This window comes from Gorilla gorilla, chromosome 16, assembly GCF_029281585.2.
Source record: "Gorilla gorilla gorilla isolate KB3781 chromosome 16, NHGRI_mGorGor1-v2.1_pri, whole genome shotgun sequence".
Taxonomy (NCBI): Eukaryota; Metazoa; Chordata; class Mammalia; order Primates; family Hominidae; genus Gorilla; species Gorilla gorilla.
This window is the reverse complement of record NC_073240.2, coordinates 63,757,290-63,776,047: the sequence shown is the minus strand read 5'-3', so window position 1 is coordinate 63,776,047 and position 18,758 is coordinate 63,757,290. Positions and strand designations below refer to the sequence as shown.

At 45.4% G+C, this 18,758-nt stretch overlaps 1 protein-coding gene across 1 annotated transcript in view; it reads right to left on the bottom strand.

The window, feature by feature from the left end:
- Positions 1-3,987: 3,987 nt before the first annotated feature.
- Positions 3,988-18,758, bottom strand: part of LOC115930786 (Y-box-binding protein 1-like) — a 48,318-nt gene continuing 33,547 nt past the window's right edge. The window contains 4 exon segments of the mRNA XM_031002174.3: positions 3,988-4,061; positions 8,045-8,180; positions 8,533-8,616; positions 15,788-15,909. Coding sequence (XP_030858034.3) covers positions 3,988-4,061; positions 8,045-8,180; positions 8,533-8,616; positions 15,788-15,909 — 416 coding nt within the window.

Here is an 18,758-nt window from a genome sequence, read left to right as displayed (position 1 = left end):
TGTCAGTCAGGGAGCAAGTTAAACACTCAGGTAATTTGAGGAGAGTTGAACAAAGGAACTGATATATACTAAGTATATCAGTTAGGGATATATGAGCATCTGATACATCAAACTGGTATACTGAGCATCTACTATGGGCCAAGTATTATACTAAGTATATAAGGGCCTGACTGATATACTTAGCATAATACTCGGCCCATAGTACATGCTCAATAAATGGAACCATTATTAATATGTAGAAGAGAAAACTCCATGCCTTTTTAAAGGAATGTCTGGGCATATTTACTGAACAACATCCATTGACTCAACAGATATTGAGTTCAATGTCCCATTGAGTCAATATCAAAATCGTATGTTATGTCTTAGGTTTTTTCCCATTTATTATGCAGCACCTTCATGTGGCATGAGCAACATGGAGATGAACTTCTTGCTATTGGTTTCAGCAGGGGAGGGAGCTCACTGGGGTTTCCTCGGTCATGACAGCTGACAAGCAAGCTCGTCAGTCACCTGTTGCCCGACTAATCAGTTAGAGCTCTTACCTAGAACTGAGCAGTCAGTCACGATCAGGAAAAGTGAATTCTACTCACCGGGTGCTCTCTGGGGAGGACACAGGCGCAGAGGGGTGAGCGGCCCTGTCAAAATCGGCCTTTTGTCTGGCTCTAATCTAGATGTGAAGTCCTATTCGATGTCACAGACTTGGAGGATTCTGTAAAGTGGGAGAAGAGCCCCGAATGAGGGCCAAGAAACTGGGTTCTAGCCCCTGTTTGGCTGATAGCTTTCTGTGGGTCGACAGTGACTGTCGTCTTTAGGACTTGCTTTCTTCCTCTGTGAATTGAGATGGTTGGTCTGTTAGTTGCCTGTGGCCGCTGTAACCAATTACTACAAACTGGGTGGCTTAGAACGACAGGAACTTATTCTCTCCCAGTTCTGGAGGCCGGAAGTCAGACATCAAGGTGTCAGCAGGGCCATGCTCTCCACAGCTTCTAGGGAAGAATCTTTCCTTGCCTTTTATGGGTTCCAGCGGCTCGTGGCACTCCCTGGCTTGTAATAGCATAACTCCAATGTCTGCTTCCATCTTCCTGTGGCCTTCCTCCCTCTGTGTGTCTCCATGAGTTCACTCCTCTTCTTCTAACGACACCAGCCATCGGACTTAGGGCCCACTCAAATTCGGTGGGATCTCATCTCAGTCCTTAACTAATTACGTTTGCAAAGAGTCTATTTCTGAATTAGGTTACATTCTGAGGTTCAGGGTGGACATGAGTTTGGGGGGACACTATGCAACCCAGTACAGTTGGATTCTGGGTTCTCGATAGTTCCTACCAGTCGCACTGGCTCTTGGAAGTTGATGGGTATGTGGCATTCCCTAGTCGGGCCTCTCTCTTTGCTGGGACTACTTTCAAAGAGATTGGGTAGGGCAACATTACACTGCCCGACACTATATCATGCCCCCTCTCTTTTCCCTCCCTCAGTGTTACCACTCGACATTACTACAGCTCTCCCCTCCCCTCCCCCTGACTCCTGCTACTGGGATCTGTGGGAGCCTGTCTGTGTGCTAGGCACTGAACCCTTTCTCTTCCAGTGGTGCTATGAAATAAGTATTATTACCATCCCTACGAAAGGTGATGAAACTGAGGCTCACACAGCTGCAAATTGGCAGAACCAGGACGTGAGCACAGGTCTAGCTGAGCCAAAGCTCAAGCTCTTGCCACACGCCTGGACGTTTGAACAACAGAGAAACAGGCCTGGCTTTTCTTTGACCATACTTGATTTTCAAGGCAAAATTGTGAAACTGGAAAAAGTTTCCCTCTGAATTGCCTGTTCTTGTCTTTGCCTTTCTCCCATGCCCTAATCCCCCATGGCGGAGTCTAATACCCTAAGGCATGCTCTGGCCTCTCTGCTCCCTTAGACACCTCATTCTCACTAAGGCAACAATGTCTGATAACAGCATAGAACGCTGCCCTCACCTCACCCTCAACCCTGAAGGGCTGTGCATTAGCATGTGGCCGTGTGTGTGTGTGTGTGTGTGTGTGTGTGTGTGTGTGTGTGTGTGCATGTAAGCCAGTGTTTTTCACTCAGTTTTCCTTGCCTTGCCCTGTTCTTTCAAAGGGCATGACTGTGCTTTCCCTGACAGACCAGGGCAGTTTCCTGCTCTACGTTTACAGCTTTTATCATAGTAGTGTACAGTTTGAACTCAACACACCTACAAAAAAAAACCTTAAACCCACACTTTAGCCAAGGCCTGATAATATTTAAAGAAAAATGGATTTTGAGTGTTTCATAGTTTTTCTAATATATACTAAAAGTTTATTTATGCTCTGTTCTCACTCATAAGTGGGAGTTGAACAATGAGAACACACAGACACAGGGAGAGAAACATCACACACCAGGGCCTGTCAGTGGGTGGGGAGTAAGGGGAGGGAGAGTATTAGGACAAATACCTAATGCATGCAGGGCTTAAAACCTAGATGATGGGTGCAGCAAACCACCATGGCACATGTATACCTATGCAACAAACCTGCACGTTCTGCACATGTATCCTAGAACTTAAAGTAAAAAAAAAATTTACTCGTGCTCTAATATCTCCTATACTACAGTGGCATGGGAGGGACCCACATTTTGGGAAGTGATGGCTTAATGTTCTGCCATCTACTTGAGACATTTTCTAAGGATGTTGAGTTTATTTATTTATTTATTTTTTTGGTGAGAGTGGATATCTTTGAAGATCAGGAGCAAATGTTTAGGGGTATATACATTGATATAACTCTTTAGGAAATTAGGTCGGTGATACATATTAGGGGCCTTATAACATTTAACCTTATACTTATCATTCCAGGGAATAATTCCTGAGATAATAACCCTCAAAGCAGGCTGGGTGCGATGGCTCATGCCTGTAATCCCAGCGCTTCAGGAGGCCGAGGCAGGTGGATCATTTGAGCCCAGGAGTTTGAGACTAGCCTGTGCAACATGATGAAACCCCGTCTACTAAAAATACAAAATATTAGCCAAGTGTGGTGGCAAGCACCTGTAGTCCTAGCTACTGGGGAGGTTGAGGTGGAAGGATCACCTGAGCCCAAGAGGTCAAGACTGCAGTGAGCCATGATAGTGCCACCGCGCTCCAGTCTGGATGACAGAGTGAGACCCCGTCTCAAAAAACCCCCAAACAAACAAATAAAACCAACCAACCAGCCAACCAACCAACCAACAAGGAACTCAAAGTAGAAAAGGCTTGATTGTTTCATAATGCCATTTACAATAGCAAATGTTTTGGCAGCAATCTGAGATTCCAGTGATTGGGAGGTGGTTGCATAAATCATGGCGTATCCTTTCTTAGAGAATATTATGCAACTATTAAAATGATGCTCACTCTATAAAATTAGGTGAGAGAAGCAGGACACATAAATGAATATCAGACATCTAAGATGATCATTACTATGTAAAATGAAATATGCATAAAGGAGAGACTTGCAAGAGATATTGCTAAATGTTAGCCAAAGGTTGTTCGTAGATCATTTTCCCCCTGTAATTTCTACTTCTTTATTATCTCCAAGTTTTAAATAGTAAATTTCAGGGTGGAGGAATTAAACCATTGACAAGATTATTCATGTATCTTTATGTTCATTTTCTGGACAGGGATATTGTGATGATGGCCCTGATTCATTTAGTTGGAGCCAAAGTTTCCAAAAAAGAAGTTGATGCTCTTGTTATTGACGTATGTGTGTGTGTTTAGTGGGGTGTGATGTCAGGTGAGTGCCTCCTGAGGAACACTGAAGATTGACAGGGGGTCTCTAGGAAAGGGAGACCCAAATACAGTCCCCCAGGGTCCCATGCACAACCTGCTCATCACTGCCCTGGCAGTACTTGAAGACACATTGTCCTCTAAAAGAAACACCCAGCCTGACATCTCAGATTACTGCCCAGAGCCAGGGAAAGAGAGTGAAGAGATTCCCCAGGGGTGGGGTGCCTCCTCCTGGATGTCTTCAGGACAGTTCATTTGGCCATGGAGGTTTTGGAAGGCTCTAGCTGGAGCCCTGAGTTAGGCACTGAGTTGGGCCCTGCCAGAGCTAGGAAACAAGCCTGGGACAGAACAGCCATAGCAGCAGAGAAGCTGTTGACTGAGTGCCTACAATGCATGTGCATACGGTGAGCTAGTCCGTGAATTTTTCTAATTTAACACTCATAATCATCCTAGGAGAAAGGGTTCCAGCCCCCATTTTGTGGATAAGGAAACAGACCCAGAAAGGTTAAGTCACCTGTGCAGTCACACAGCGGGGATTCGCACTCAGGTTCAGCTGACTCCAACACTCCCACACTTTCAGTGACGCTGCCATGACTCTCCATGGAAGGGAACTAACACTATTGGCCCCCTCCCCTGCTTGACCAGTTCTGTCAAGCACTGGGTAATTGGGGATGTGGTAATAAATCAAGCCATACTTCCCGGGGGGATACAAACCACATTGCTGCTTCCACTTTTTAAAGTCAATTTCATCTTAGGCTTCTTGGGGCTGCCACCAATGCCTAGCCACAGAGAGGGCCAGGGTCCATGGAAAGTGCTGAGATGCTGGTGTGTACACATGTGCTCTATTGTGGCCTCATGGACTGTGCTCTACTTCATCCAACAGTCATGCTGATTACCTTCGTATTAATGGGACAGTGTATGGTTGGGCACCCCCCTTCCTCCCTGCTTCCTTCTCACTCATCGGCTTTCAGCCTGGAGCACATACTTGTGGTTAAATTATTAAACCTTACAACAGGATAGAAATGATGACAGCTGTAATCCCTACACACACACACACACACACACACACACACACACACACACTTTCATGCCACTAACAATTTGCTGAAAATGCTGACTTAATAGTATTAACCTAATGGCTGGGTTGAAATAATGATAATAGTGATAATGACGATAGTAATAGTAAAAGAATTGCTCTCAAATCATTCTGACAGGTATTGCAGCTTCAGTTGCCACACTCATTCCCTGAGAAAGAATTTGCATTTTAAGATTCAGTTCGTTTCAGGCAAACGGCTCCCCAGGAATATAAATGAGCCTTTAATGAGGTTTTTCCTTGCCCAGAGTGAAATCTTACTCCTTTCTGCAAAAGCAGGTGAACACCAATTTCCAGACAGGATTCAGGCCAAACCTCTACATTTCCAGACTTCCAGGGGGCAGATTGGAAAATGACATCTATTAAAAATCCTGCACTCATGCCTGTAATCCCAGCACTTTGGGAGGCCAAGGTGGGTGGATCGCCTGAGGTCAGGAGTTCAAGACCAGCCTGGCCAACATGGTGAAACCCCGTCTGTACTAAAAAATACAAAAATTAGCCAGGCATGGTGGTGGGGGCCCGTAGTTCCAACTACTTGGGAGGCCGAGGAAGGAGAATTGCTTGAATGCGGTAGGCAGAGGTTGCAGTGAGCCGAGATCGTACCATTGCACTCCAGCCTGGGTGACAGAGTGAGACTCTGTCTCAAAAATAAATAAATAAATAAATAAATAAATAAATAAATAAATAAATCTTGGGCTCTGATTTAAAGTGGTCCCCAGTGGGGTGTCATTGCACTGTGGCGGTGTTTTGGATGGGGGCATGATGTGGCAGGAATGTGGCTTTCTGGCTCTCTCTGGCCCAGCAATGGTGGGAGCTTTTTTGGAACACCCCTAAAAACCAGGGTAAGTATCTTCCCTCTAGCCATAGCAGGCAGACCACGGTTTGAAATGCTCCAGCCAGTTAAAGAAGTAGCATTGGGGTGCAGACCCCAAAGGTGTCTCCACAAAGACTTGCTGAATGCCTACCGTATGTGGTTCTACACAGATGAAGATGACTAGGATATAGCTTGAACCCAGGAGGCGGAGGTTGCGGTGAGCTGAGACCATGCCATTGCACTCCAGCCTGGGCAACAAGAGAAAAACTCCGTTTCAAAAAAAAAATGCTGTTTGAGAGATAGTCTTGTTCAGCCCTTCTAAAACTCTTCTGTTCACTTGCCCTAGTTTTAAGGGTTCCCATCTGGTATCTTAGTCTTGGGATGTCCCTGTGCTGTGGAGTTGTCTGTGGGACAGTAACCATATTTATGTTACTCTTTACTATTTTGCTATATAATATTCTATTGTTATTAAGTTATAGTTTATAATTTCCATGATTATTCTTCCTTTTACCCATTAATTATTTAGAGGGGCATTCAGAAATTTTCTTAACACATGGGTTGTGTGGAAATGTTTTGGTTACTGACGTTATAATTTTATTGCACTGAGGTTTGTGAATATGATCTGTATAATATCAATTCTTTGATGCCTTTTGATATTTTCTTTGTGGCCTAGGGTACATGGTTAGTTCTTGTAAGTATGTACTTGAATAGCTGTTTATTCTTTATTTTTGAGGTGCAAGTTTTCATAAATAACTGTGGTTCAACTCTGCTGTATCCTTCACAATTTTTTGGTCTGATTCAATGCTTTCTGAGAGAAGTGATTAAAATCTACCACTTTGATTATTAATTGTCAATAATATCTTTTTGTCGGTTTTTGCTTTATATATTTCGAAGTTGTGTTGTAAGGTTACACAGGTTCAGGTTAACTATATATTTTTTTTGGTGAATTGTTCTTTATCAAGACCTTTTTATTGCCAAGTTTTTGTCTTAAGGCTTATTTTGTTTCAAATTAATATTGTCAAGATCAACTTCTTTTAGTTAGTATTACCTGGAATATTTTTTCTTAATCTTTTGGTTTTGATCCTTTCCTGTTTTTGGTTTTAAATGTGTCTTTTAGAATAGCTTTTAGCTGGATTGCAGTGCCTAGACCACTGCCTAGCATGCATAGTAGGTGCTTAATAATTGTTTGTTGAATGAATGAATGAAAAAATTAAATCTAATCTGAAAATTTATCCTTTAACAGATGAGTTTAATCTGTTATAATTGTTGTGATTATTGATATTTGACCGACTTCTACCACTTTTTGTTTTCTAAATACATGTTTTGTATTTCCTTCTCTTTTTATTTTCCTGCTTTATTGACTTCTACTGGATTAGTCGAATAGGTTTTATTTCATTTCCCCTTCTACTATATTGAAAGTGATTCCTTTTCTGTTCTTGAGAAGTGATTGAGTTCTCAATCAGTTCCTATCTCTGTGTTACCAAGAAGAAAATAGAGAAAAGAAATAATAATAGCTATTTATTGTATATCTTGGACAACATTTGGAATAAAGGACATTTGCTAACTATGCCCTTTGATCAGCACAATAAGCCTGTAAATTCAATATTAGAATCCCCATTTTACAGATAAGAACTTCGAGATTCAGATAGTTTAAGTGACCTGTCCAAGGCCCTACAGCCAGTGACCAGCAGATCTGGGGATGAAACTTGTTCTCTGTGATTTCACAGTATGCATTTCCTGCTGCCAGCCACACTGCTGATGCAAAGGCCGACCCCAGATTGCTGTAGGACAGTTATCACAGTATTTCTTAGTTCCCACAGCCATATTCTGGTCACCAGACCTTGTTATCTCCGTGTCCTTGTGATAATTCAGAAATGGAAATGAATGAACACACGCCTGGGGTACAAGTTCTGGGCATGAGAGAGCCATGAGCTGAGAAGTAAACAGAACTCTTAAAGCCCTCCAAAATTAAATTAGTCATAATCTGAATGAATTCTATCAACTCTTTTTAATAACATCTCCAAATCAGCCACTTACTGTGTTGGGAATGCATTTTCTTCTCCCATTTGATAGTTAGCCGGAGCCCGTTAATAAGCAGACAAACAGAACTGTAATTCTTGCTACTATCTCTGCAAATTGATTTTCAGCTATTTGTTCTTTCTTCAAACAGCTTCCATTCTGCTTTGATTGTCTCCCTCTGGAAAGGGTCTGAGGGCCCAGATTAGAGAGGGGGAGGAACATAGGGCCCCATGGTCACTGGTTATAGGAGAGCAAGGACAGAAGCTTCTGAAGCTGTATTAATATTCAGTGTCAGTCGCAGGATGGATGGGAGAGGGAACAAGCTTCAGGAGCCTTTGATGAGGTCACCCACAGAGGAGGCAGGTGCTATGAATAAGATTACCCACAATCCCACAAGCTCCCGATGAATTCCCATTGCAGTAAACAATGTCCAGTGGAATGATAATCCTGGGGTTGGATGTCCTGCTGATTTTGCAGGGGTACAGGTGCATCTTTGTCTGAAAGGGCGGCGTTCCTTTCTAGGATGAGAGTATGAAAGAATGTGACCAAATTTCTGAAATTCCACTCAGGGACCGCAGCCATGCCCAGTAACTGCACCCGCAAGCGTGTTTGCGAGGCATGGCCAGAAGGCCTCACTGGGCCCTGTTCAGGATTTCATCTCTAGTGGAGGCACATGCGTCAACTCGCCCTTGAGAGGCACTTTTCAAAGTGGGTACCATCTGAATCCAAGCCAGTTGGTGGGGGTACAGGGTTGGTTGTGCCTGTTAAAATGTGGATCTGGGGCCCCACCCTGGACTTACTGAATCAGAATCCAATAGGAGGATGCCAGGAATCTACATTCCCAATAAGTGGCCGGGGTGATTTTGGTACCAAGTCTAACTTGTTCTTCAGGGACTCTCTGTAGGTGCCGGCAGCCTCCTGTTGGGTGGCTGGGCTGGTGCGAGGGGGCACATACTGTTAGAGTAGATGAATAGTTAGACATAAACAAAAAACAGAGCCCCTGGGGAGGAAGTTTTGGAAAATGTTATGTTCCAGAGACTACTTAAAACGTGTATGTTAAATATAAACAGAGAGGAGGGAAAATGCCAATGCAGAAAAAGTGCCCCCAAACGCTCCTTAAGACGTCTTGTAATTTTGTAGTTAACCTGTCAAAATGTAGCTAGCTATGTATTAATAGAAAGGTAAAAAGGGCAAAGAAAATATTCCTAAGAAATCCACAGGCACAGTAAGTACAGTTGTAACCCCCCTGTGACCCTTCTGTGGTGGCGGTACATGAGCAAGGCCACCATTAGGTAAGGTTCGTATTGATTACCCGGCCCTGCACAAGTGTATCAATGACAGTAAGGGAAATTCCACAAACCTGGGTGAAAACTAGGAGGGAGCAAAGGTGGAGACTTAAAACAAAAGCAGAAAACTAAACAAAGAAAAAGGTGGAGTGTTAAGATGGAGGCAGGAGCTTAAAGAAACAGTCTGGCATAATAAAAACTGCAATACAAAAGTATCAGGGCTGCTCCCAGCCGGAACAGCCCAGTCCTCTCTTGGAGTTTACTCTTATTTCCTTTTGCTTACTTTACTAATTGGTCTCTTAGCCAAATTCTTTCCTCCAGAAGGACTAAAAACCAAAGACTCCACACTTACCAGTAACAATAGGAAGTGACAGAAGGGCCCTGGATGAGGAATCCTGACCCCAGCTTTCTCCTTGGCTTGCTCTGTGACTTTGAGCACTTCACGTTGTCACCGTGGGCTTCATTTTCTGGTCTGTTAAGTAAGTGCCACCCAGAGCTTCTTAGTAGAGGAACAGGACCAGAATTGATGGCCCAACTCTCTATTTTGGACGTAAGAGTCTGAGGTGGGAGTAGAACTTCTGATTGGAGGTAATAATTACAGCTCGTTTTCATCGCATGCTTACTGTGTGCCAGGCACTGCTGTAGAGATTTAGGCATGAGTATTTTTCTTTCATCACAGCCCCATGAGGTTGCACTTTCATATTATCAGTTTACAGATAAAGAACATGAGGCGAAGAATAGTTAAGGTCATAGCTAGTAAGAGGTGGAACAGGATTCCAAACGCAGACACTCAGACACCAGAACTTTCGCTGTTACAACAAAGATCTACTATATCTCTCCATCGTAAATGTCCTGCTGGCAATTGGAAATACCTGAAACAGCTAAGAGGCTTGCTCATCAGGCAGATGTGGCAGTCATCAAAATAGAGGTGACAGGTGGAAAGCTAGAGAGATATTTAAAGAGTGTGGAGTTGCAGCACCAGTAAATACCTGTTGACTTAACCAGCCCAGGGTAACAGCCCTTTGAACTTCTGTATGGTTGTAAAAATGTGACTTGGTTGAGGGGAGTTTAAAGCATGATTGCAGGTAGGTGTAGAAATCTTGGGTGAGGGGAAGGGGACATTTCCTAGCACCCTGCCCCCACCTGCCCAGCATGCTCTAGAGGTAATGACCCTTTCCTTTATAGAGATTTAGGGCCGGAAATAGGTCCCTGCTCATTGTTTCAGAGCTCTGAAGACACGTTTGGGAAGTTACAAAGCAACCATGATGCCATACTTCCTTCACCGTAGAGACTTGTCCAGTAGATGACACCGGGTGTAATTTGGCCTCAGGCAGAACTGGGCCAGAATTTGATAGTGGGTAAAGCAGGTCCTTGCAGAAGGCTAAATTACAGGGGGTAATGCCTCCTTGCTAGTCCTCCTGGACTAGCAAGGGGCTGGATTTTCCATGGAAGGGAATGACCTTGTTGGTGGCAGATGCCATTCTATGGCCTTCTCATCTCTGTGTGCCCTCCTGGGGGTGGGGGTGGTCCCCTTTCTGCCCCAGGGTCAACTCTCACCTTCGTGATAAGATTCCATAATCTTCGCCTCTAGCTTGGACCTCTCTCTGGCCTCAGGCTTTTATTTATATCCACCTCCTGGACCTCTGTATGTGGAGGCCCCGCTGGTAACTCACGCTCCATTTGTCCTGGTCTATTTTCCACAACTCCTGCCCTCTTTTGCTCTTCTCTTGTTAATAGAAGCTGTGTTCACCAAATTCTTCAGTGGTTTCCATCAGCTGCGGGGGAAAGCCCAGACTCCTGGGCTGGAACCCAGGGATATTCAGGTGCCAGACCCACCCACCTTTCCAGCCCCATGCCCAGCCCTTTGCATTACAGCCACACTTGTGGCCTTTTACACCTTGGTGTCTTTGGCTGATTTTTTATTAGGGTGCCTTTGCTTTCTGTAGCAGTCTGATTGCTCCTTTTTATCCTTCAAGACCTGGCATAACACCTTAGAGAAGCTTTGTAAGACTGTAATCCTCTCCCTCCCCAGAAGAGGTCCTCCTTCCTTGGGGCTCCCTTGGCCTTTTTTTTTGGAGATACAACCTTGCTCTGTCGTCCAGTCTGGAGTGCAGTGGTGCAATCACAGTTCACTGTAGTCTTGACCTCCCGAGCTAAAGCAACCCTCCTACCTCAGCCTCCTGTGTAGCTGGGACCATAGGCACTTGCCAGCACACCAGGCTAATTTTTAAATTTTTTGTAAAGATGAGGTCTTGCTATGTTGCCCAGGCTGGACTCAAACTCCTGGGCTCAAATTATCCACCCACCTCAGCCTCCCAAAGTGCTAGGATTATAGGTGTGAGCCACTGCGCCCGGCCTCCCTTGGCCCTTTCTGCATGCCACTAGTTCACGCTTTCCATGTTGCATTGCTAATATCTTTTCCCACGACCTTCCTGCTGGACACCAAGCTTCTCCATGGAGAGAAGCTTTCTGTCAAAGACTCTCACACTCAATTTTGTGTTCCCAGTCCCAGGAAAATGCTCGGGAGATGTGGTTTAAGAAATGAACCCATGGTTCAACAAATGGGGCAGAATTTCTGGGAGAATGGGCCTGTGGTTTACTGGGCCCCTCAGGATTTTATCCAAAGCATAATGGTGGTAAAGGGAAGCACAGATGCCTGGAGAGGCTTCCCAGATACCATGCCACCCAGGATTCTGCATGTGTGAGGCCCTTGGGCCTCCCTGGCCCATCCTCCCTTCCTCCCCTGTTGTCTCAAATCTTGCAACAACTCACCACCTTCCTGTCTCAGCCCAGGACTCTCCCTTTGTTACAGTCCTTTTGGAAGTCTCCTCACCTCTTCTAGGAAGCCTCTCTTCGTTAGATAGGATGGGGGAGAAAAGATGAGCTTTCCTAAAGCTCCTAAGTCAAGCATTTTCCCCCTCTCTGGCATTTCAGATGAATTGAGAGAGTGAGGAAGAGGAAGCAAAAAAGCACAGATTTTAGTCCTGTTAGGCTCTTGGTCTCATTAGAGAAGCAGTTAGTTCCCTAAACCCTCCATTAGGATCATGCAGGTATTTGTTCATCATACGGCTCCTGGGCTCCATTCTAGATCTGCTGGATGAGAATCTTCAGGGTGGGGGCCTGGAACCTCTATTTTTAACAAGCACCTTGGGTAATTTTTAAAAATCAGCAGACAAGTTTGGGAACTCTGTTTAGGTGCCAAATAAGCAAATTAAATAACTTTCTGTTGGGCTCATTATATGAGAGTGCTATGTATTAATCATTAACCTTGTAGCAAGAGTTTATTGAGCACTTACTATGTGCTTGTTCAATTTCTTTCTCTTTCTTTCTTTCTTTCTCTCTCTCTTTCTTTTCTTTCTTTCTTTCTTTCTTTCTTTCTTTCTTTCTTTCTTTCTTTCTTCCTTCCTTCCTTCCTTCTTTTTTTTCTTTGTCTCTTTTCTTTTATATAGAAATGGGTTCTTGCTATATTGTCTGGGTTGGCCTTGAACTCCTGGGCTCAAGTGATCCTTCTGTCTTAGCCTCCCAAGTAGCTGGGACAACAGGCATGCACCACTGCACCTGGCAATAATTTTGAGCCATTTGTATGTATTAACTCATTTGTTCTCGATAACAACCTTATGAGGTAGATACTATTATTACCTTCACTTAACAGATGAGGAAACTGAGGCACAGATTTAAGGTATCCAAGTTCACCCAGCTAGGAAGTGGAGAGATAGGATTAAAATCTAAGCAGTGTGGATTCTGAGACTTTGCTCTTTGCCTTTGACACACAAAAGAGGAACATTACCAGAGCAGGGCATGCTGCTCCATGCTGCAGACGATGAATAAATAAATGTTCACTGAAAGGAGAAATTGGAAACAGACATGATGGGAATGTTTGATTTAGTAGCCTGTTCTCTGCCATCAATAACTTATTCATGTTCACAGCATCCCATGGGAGCAGTTCTGGGGGCAGTAGTATTCTTGGTTTTGTAGATGAAGAAATAAGGCCAGGAAGATGCAATAGTCAGACTTCAGCACAGACCCCACCTCCATTCAGTGGATGGCCAGGGAAATCTACAATCTAATACTCTGCATTCACAGGAAGGATTTCCTTTTACAGGTCCCTTTTCACATTACATCACTGTCTTAAGGCTACAGGGATCTAGTGCAATGAATCATTTCTGGAAATATGTACATTGGAAGATAGTAGTGATGACCAACCGATAAGCTGACAGCCCAAGGCTGGCTTCTGTTCCTGTAATACCACAATCTAAATGGCTTAATCAGGTGGCATCAGGTTAACTGGATTGCACTGCTCTGTGACCTTGGTTCCATGCCCTTGTCCACCTCCTCTCACACTCTCAGTGAATCCAGATGAATTCCAGAATATGTTCCAGTTGCTGTTGGCTGGAGGAAATCACCTCCCTCCTAGGAAAGCACCAAGGATGTGGTGTGGGGCAGAGCAGGCTGAACTCCACAAAGGGAAGGGAAACCCCATAACACCATTTGTCTGGGTAGACTTTTGAAGGACTTCAGGCACTGCTGTTCCTTCCCTGAATTGCTGAGAAAATGCCTAAGACAGCAGGGTGAGTAGTCGGGGGGTGAATGAGCTCCCCAGTTAGGCTGGCGCCTGCCTGCTCCAGGCCCTGGTCTCCCTTGGGATTTACATCTGGGGCTGACCTGGCCACGGGTAAAAAGCAGGATATGAGTCTCTCCTCACTCCCCTGACACCTCTGAGGCGGTGACTGGGGAGAGAGTGGTCCCATCAGGGAGAGCTGGCCTACCTCTGTATACCAGGCCCAGCCTTACAGTTTAGCTGAGCAGACTGTGACGTGACTGAACAGAAATCCCTAATGGCCCATTGCATGTTGGCTCTCTTATGCCTAATTTTTCCACCAGTATTACCAGGAGCCATCCCTCAGAAGGCCCGTTTTGAATGTAACTTTGGGATCTGAGAGTTAGAAGTCAAGCCCTTGGTGGTGATGGTCCCAGGAGCACATCTTGGTCCCTGTGTTAGGTAGCTGGGATAGAGCAGATGTGGGCCCTCTGAGAATAGGATCAGGAGAGGGAGCTGCTGGGGTGGACATGGGGAGGCAAGGGATGACGGAATGACGAACCAGAATTAGAATATCCTAACTGTGTCCTACACTGCCTCAACCTTTCCCTTAGAACACTGCTTTACAATGATGGCTTCACTAGAATCAGGTGGGCACTTTTAAAAAAGTACTGCCCACTCCCACCCCAACCACTTTCTGATTTTGGTAGTCTGGGTGGGCCTGGCACCAGTATTTTTATGATTCTCCAGTGCTTCAGATATAAGCTAGGGGTGAGCACCACCACTTTGAGAGTGTCTGCAGGTCTCCCGCTCTGGCTGGGGGGATCATTTTTTTCCCATACTCAGTGTGGGCACAGCTTCCGTCCATGGAAAAAGCAATGTCTTTAGCCCCTTCACTAACTGGTGAGCTAAGGGGACCTCTACGCAGGAGGAATTTGCAGGCCTACAGTTCTGTGAATTTAGCCTGCAAGTTCCATGAATGCAGTGACCACACCTACCTTGTTTTCCTGGGACCTCGGCACCTTGTAAAAATAAATGTTTGCCATCAGAGTGCTGAGACAGCTGCTCATGTTTCCTGGAATCTTTTTTTTTTTTTTTTTTTTTTTTTTTTGAGATGGAGTCTCACACTGTCGCCCGGGCTGGAGTGCAATGGCATGATCTCGGCTCACTGCAACCTCCACCTCCCGGGTTCAAGTGATTCTCCTGCTTCAGCCTCCCGAGTACTGGGATTACAGGCACCTGCCACCACACCTGGCTAATATTTTTGTATTTTTAGTAGAGACAGGGTTTCATTATGTTGGCCAGGCTGGTCTCAAACTCATGACCTCCTGATCTGCCTGCCTTGGCCTCCCAAAGTGCTGGGATTCCCTGGAATCTTTTGATCTGGACATGCTCACTGCTGTAAGTGATCCTTAGCTTCCTCAACAGTAAAATGGGTTCAGCAACAATGACGTCTACCTCACAGTGCTGTGAGGATCAAGTGGGGTTGGTATGGAAAGAGCATTAGAAAGTCTGATCCAGCTGTGACTTGTTGCATCACCCCCTTGCTCTGCAGCATGAGCTCCTATTCAATCTTTAAAACCCAGTTCAAATGTCACTGATCTGCAAATTCTTCAGAAGATTAACCACACACTTTACACAGAACTCCAGTATGGCACTTATCATTCTACATTCAACGTGATTTTAGTCAATGGCTACTGAGCCTTTTCTCTGCCAGGCACTGGGTCAAAAGCTTTAATGCAGTGATTTGATACTTATTCATCTACCTCGAAAGAATTGGAACTCCTCAAGGGCAGAGGCCATAAGGTGAATCAATATATCCTCCACAATGCCTAGAAGGGTTTTACTTCTGGAAACTTTTTTTTGGTAACTAATAACATGTCAGAAAAACAGTAAATGTTGTGCATAAGTGTGTATGTGTGTGCATGTGCAAACGCTTAAAGAATGTGCTCCATTAAATAGGAAGGCCCACTGGGAAAGAATACCCTGCTGGGCACGGTGGCTTACGCCTGTAATCCCAGGATTTTGGGAGGCCGAGGTGGGTGGATCACCTGAGGTCGAGAGTTCGAGACCAGCCTGACCAACATGGAGAAACCCTGTCTCTACTAAAAATACGAAATTAGCTGGGTGTGGTGTGGTGGTTCATGCCTGTAATCCCAGCTATTCAGGAGGCTGAGGCAGGAGAATCGCTTGAATCTGGGAGGCAGAGGTTGCAGTGAGCTGAGATTATTGCACTCCAGCCTGGGCAACAGGAGCAAAACTCAGTCTCAGAAAAAAAAAAAAAAAAAAAAAAAAAGACTACCCTTAATGCCGACACACTGATCTCTTCCTTCCCGGTGTGGGCTGCTGTGAGTGTGGAAGGCGTGGTAACGAGGGCCCAGGCAGTAGGGGTGAGAGGGCCCAGGCGGTAGGGGTGACAGGGCCCTGAAGGGAGAGAGGGGTGCAGAGGAGAGAGGCTTCAGGGTGGTAAGGAGGAAAGTTGCCCTTTTGCCCTGAGCTGGGAATTATGAATCCAAGAAAATGACAAAGTCGTAAGCTGTTTTCCTTGGCAAAGGAGCTGTGTTCTGAGGTTATAACATTGCCTCGAGGATTAAATGATGGTGAGTGGAGGAAGAGGGGGAGATGATTAGTCTTGATCTGCAAAGTTCACCCCCTATGACTTCAATAAAATGCCCAACTGGCAAGCAAGATTGAGGGAGTATTTGTAGAAGTTGGCCCTAAATGTGGGGTGTGAGCAGCAATTGTTGGCACACATCCTGGGGGCTGCTGTGGCTCTCTGTTGGAGGACTTGTGCCCAGAGCAGGCAGAGTGGGCATGGAGTGGTCTTTCCAGTGCTGGCTCCTGCCGGTCTCAGAGCCTCAGTGTGTGCCTGGGCAGTGTGTGCCTGGGCAGTGTGTGCTGTGCTGAGGCGTGTGGGCTGTGGAGGCAGAGGGCTCTGGATTCCCTCCTGACTTTTCCACTTGCCGAGTGGCCTTGTGCAAGTTATATACTTACCTTCGCTAGCTGCAGTGTCTGGAATGGAGATGGTAACTCCTGTTTTCCTTTAGAAACTCCACTTGCCCCTTAATTGAGATTTTCTAAAACACTCGTGGGGGATTCAAGTTTGGGTCAGAGAAAAAGGAGGAAGAAAAAGGGAAAACATAAATAGCCTTAGAGCAATAATTTGCCCCGTCAGACCCAAAGAGACTTTGTTAAATTCTATAATTTCTGGAATGGCAGTCCTAGAGGTGGTGGCCAGGCCAGTCATTTGAGAGTTGGGGGCCGGTGAAAAGGAGACACCTAGGATCCTGCTTCAGGCTCCGAGGACACTGGGCTATGTTGATCTTTGGTTAGAGAATCACAGACTTCTAGAACTGGAAGAGGTCTCAATTTAACAGAGAGAGACAAGGCACTAAATAATGGGCACACAAGGCCGGGCGCAGTGGCTCACACCTATAATCCCAGCACTTTGGGAGGGCCAGGTGGGAGGATCGCACCACTGCACTCTAGCGTTGGGTGACAGAGTGAGATCTTTTCTCAAACAAAAACAAAAACAAAAACAAAAACAAAACACCCTCGGCACTGAAGATCATGTGGCGAATTAACAGTGGATTCCTAAGTGAGGACCCAGTATAGTCCCTCTTTCTCTTGGTGTGGCTTCCTGCTTTTTTCTCCTGGTTACTTGGCTATTAATTTAAGTGCCAAATGAAACATGTGTGAAAACGTTGTATCTTCCTTGGTTTTAATTTTCTTTTAAAACACAATTTCACATAAATATCTAAGTCAAGATGATTTAGTAGAACGATCCTTTCAGGACTTCCTTTTCTCCAAATGCTGGGTAAAGAAAGACTAAAAATAAGAGAAAAAACAACAACAACAAAAAACACAAGGAGAGTCAAATGCTAGATAAACAGCTCAGTGTTCATTCAACAGCACAAGGCGCAGACCCTTGGGTGAGGGTGAATGAGGCTAGGGCTGGGTGATTCTGGGTCTCGACGAAGGCAGCAAGACTGGCCTTCTTGGCTTTTCTTGACTTAATGGGGAGTGAAAGCACCCCACGTCAGGTGGGAACCAGAGCCAGGCCCACTCTGTGAGGTTGGGGTGGGACAGGCCTCCTTTGCCCATGAAGGGAGATTGGAGGAAAGCAGTGACTGTTGCCTGGCCCACCACTTCCTAAAGCTGCCTCCCCAGGCCTATGGAAGGGAGCAGACACAGCCATGTAGCCAGATCCTGGGCAATGCCTGCCTCCAGCTCCATCAGATCGCTGGAGTCAGCCCCAGGGAGAGCCTTGAGCCTCCAGTATTAGACTTGGTTGTGAACTGGGGTTCCTGGGTCAGAAAGGACACAAACGGGGATACTGCCTTAGAGGGAGGAAGGGATGACACAGAGGGAGGAAAAATGCAAAACGAAACCCAGTAAGCTGCAGCTCCAGAGGCCCCTGCAAGCCCAAATTCCAAAATGCAAGAGGAGAAGGGAGGCTAAGAGAGGTGGTCAACAGAACCAACAGGCGGGAGAACCCACTTCAAAGAGGTACAAGGAGAAATTGACTTGGGGGCAGAAGTCCCGGGAATCTGTAAAGCAAACATTAGGCAGCTGTGAAGCAACATCAGATGGATATCATGAAGAAACAACAAATCCTGGAAATAAAAAATTTTTAGTTAAAATGTTAAATTATCTGTAAATGACTAAAAGTTATGAGTTATTGAATAAACTCAATAATCAGGATAAAGTTTAGCTGGGTAGAGTTGAAGAAAGAGAGTGAAATGAAGAAGAGTATTGAGGACTTCACCCAGAGTACACACAAAAAGTTTTTAAAATGCGAGAGAGAACTTATGAGAAAATTAAGCTTGACGGAGAGACTCCCATATGTATCTCATTGAATAGGAGGCCAGAAGGCGAGCGTAGAGGGAATGGTGGAGAACCACTTGAGATAATGGCCGAGACTTCTCCAGACTTGAAGTAAACACAGATTGGGCCAAGTGGCGCTTTCCAGGTGGATGTGTTGGGGAGCTGGCCTTTTCTGTCAGTGCCAGACACACAGCGGGTTGCTGTTACATGTGTTATCTCATGCGATGGCCACAACCGCCTTGCGGGATAGGTGTGATCATCCTTGTTTTCAGATGAGGAATATAAGAAACCTGTGGGTGGAGAGGCTGGCCCCATGTCACACAGCCATAAGTGGTAGAGGTGAGCTTCCATCTCAGGCAGAAGTCTCCAAGTCAAGATACAATGGCCAACTTGTCCCTGTTTGCCTGGGACCTTCCCGGTTTTACCGCTGAAAGTCCCATGTCTTG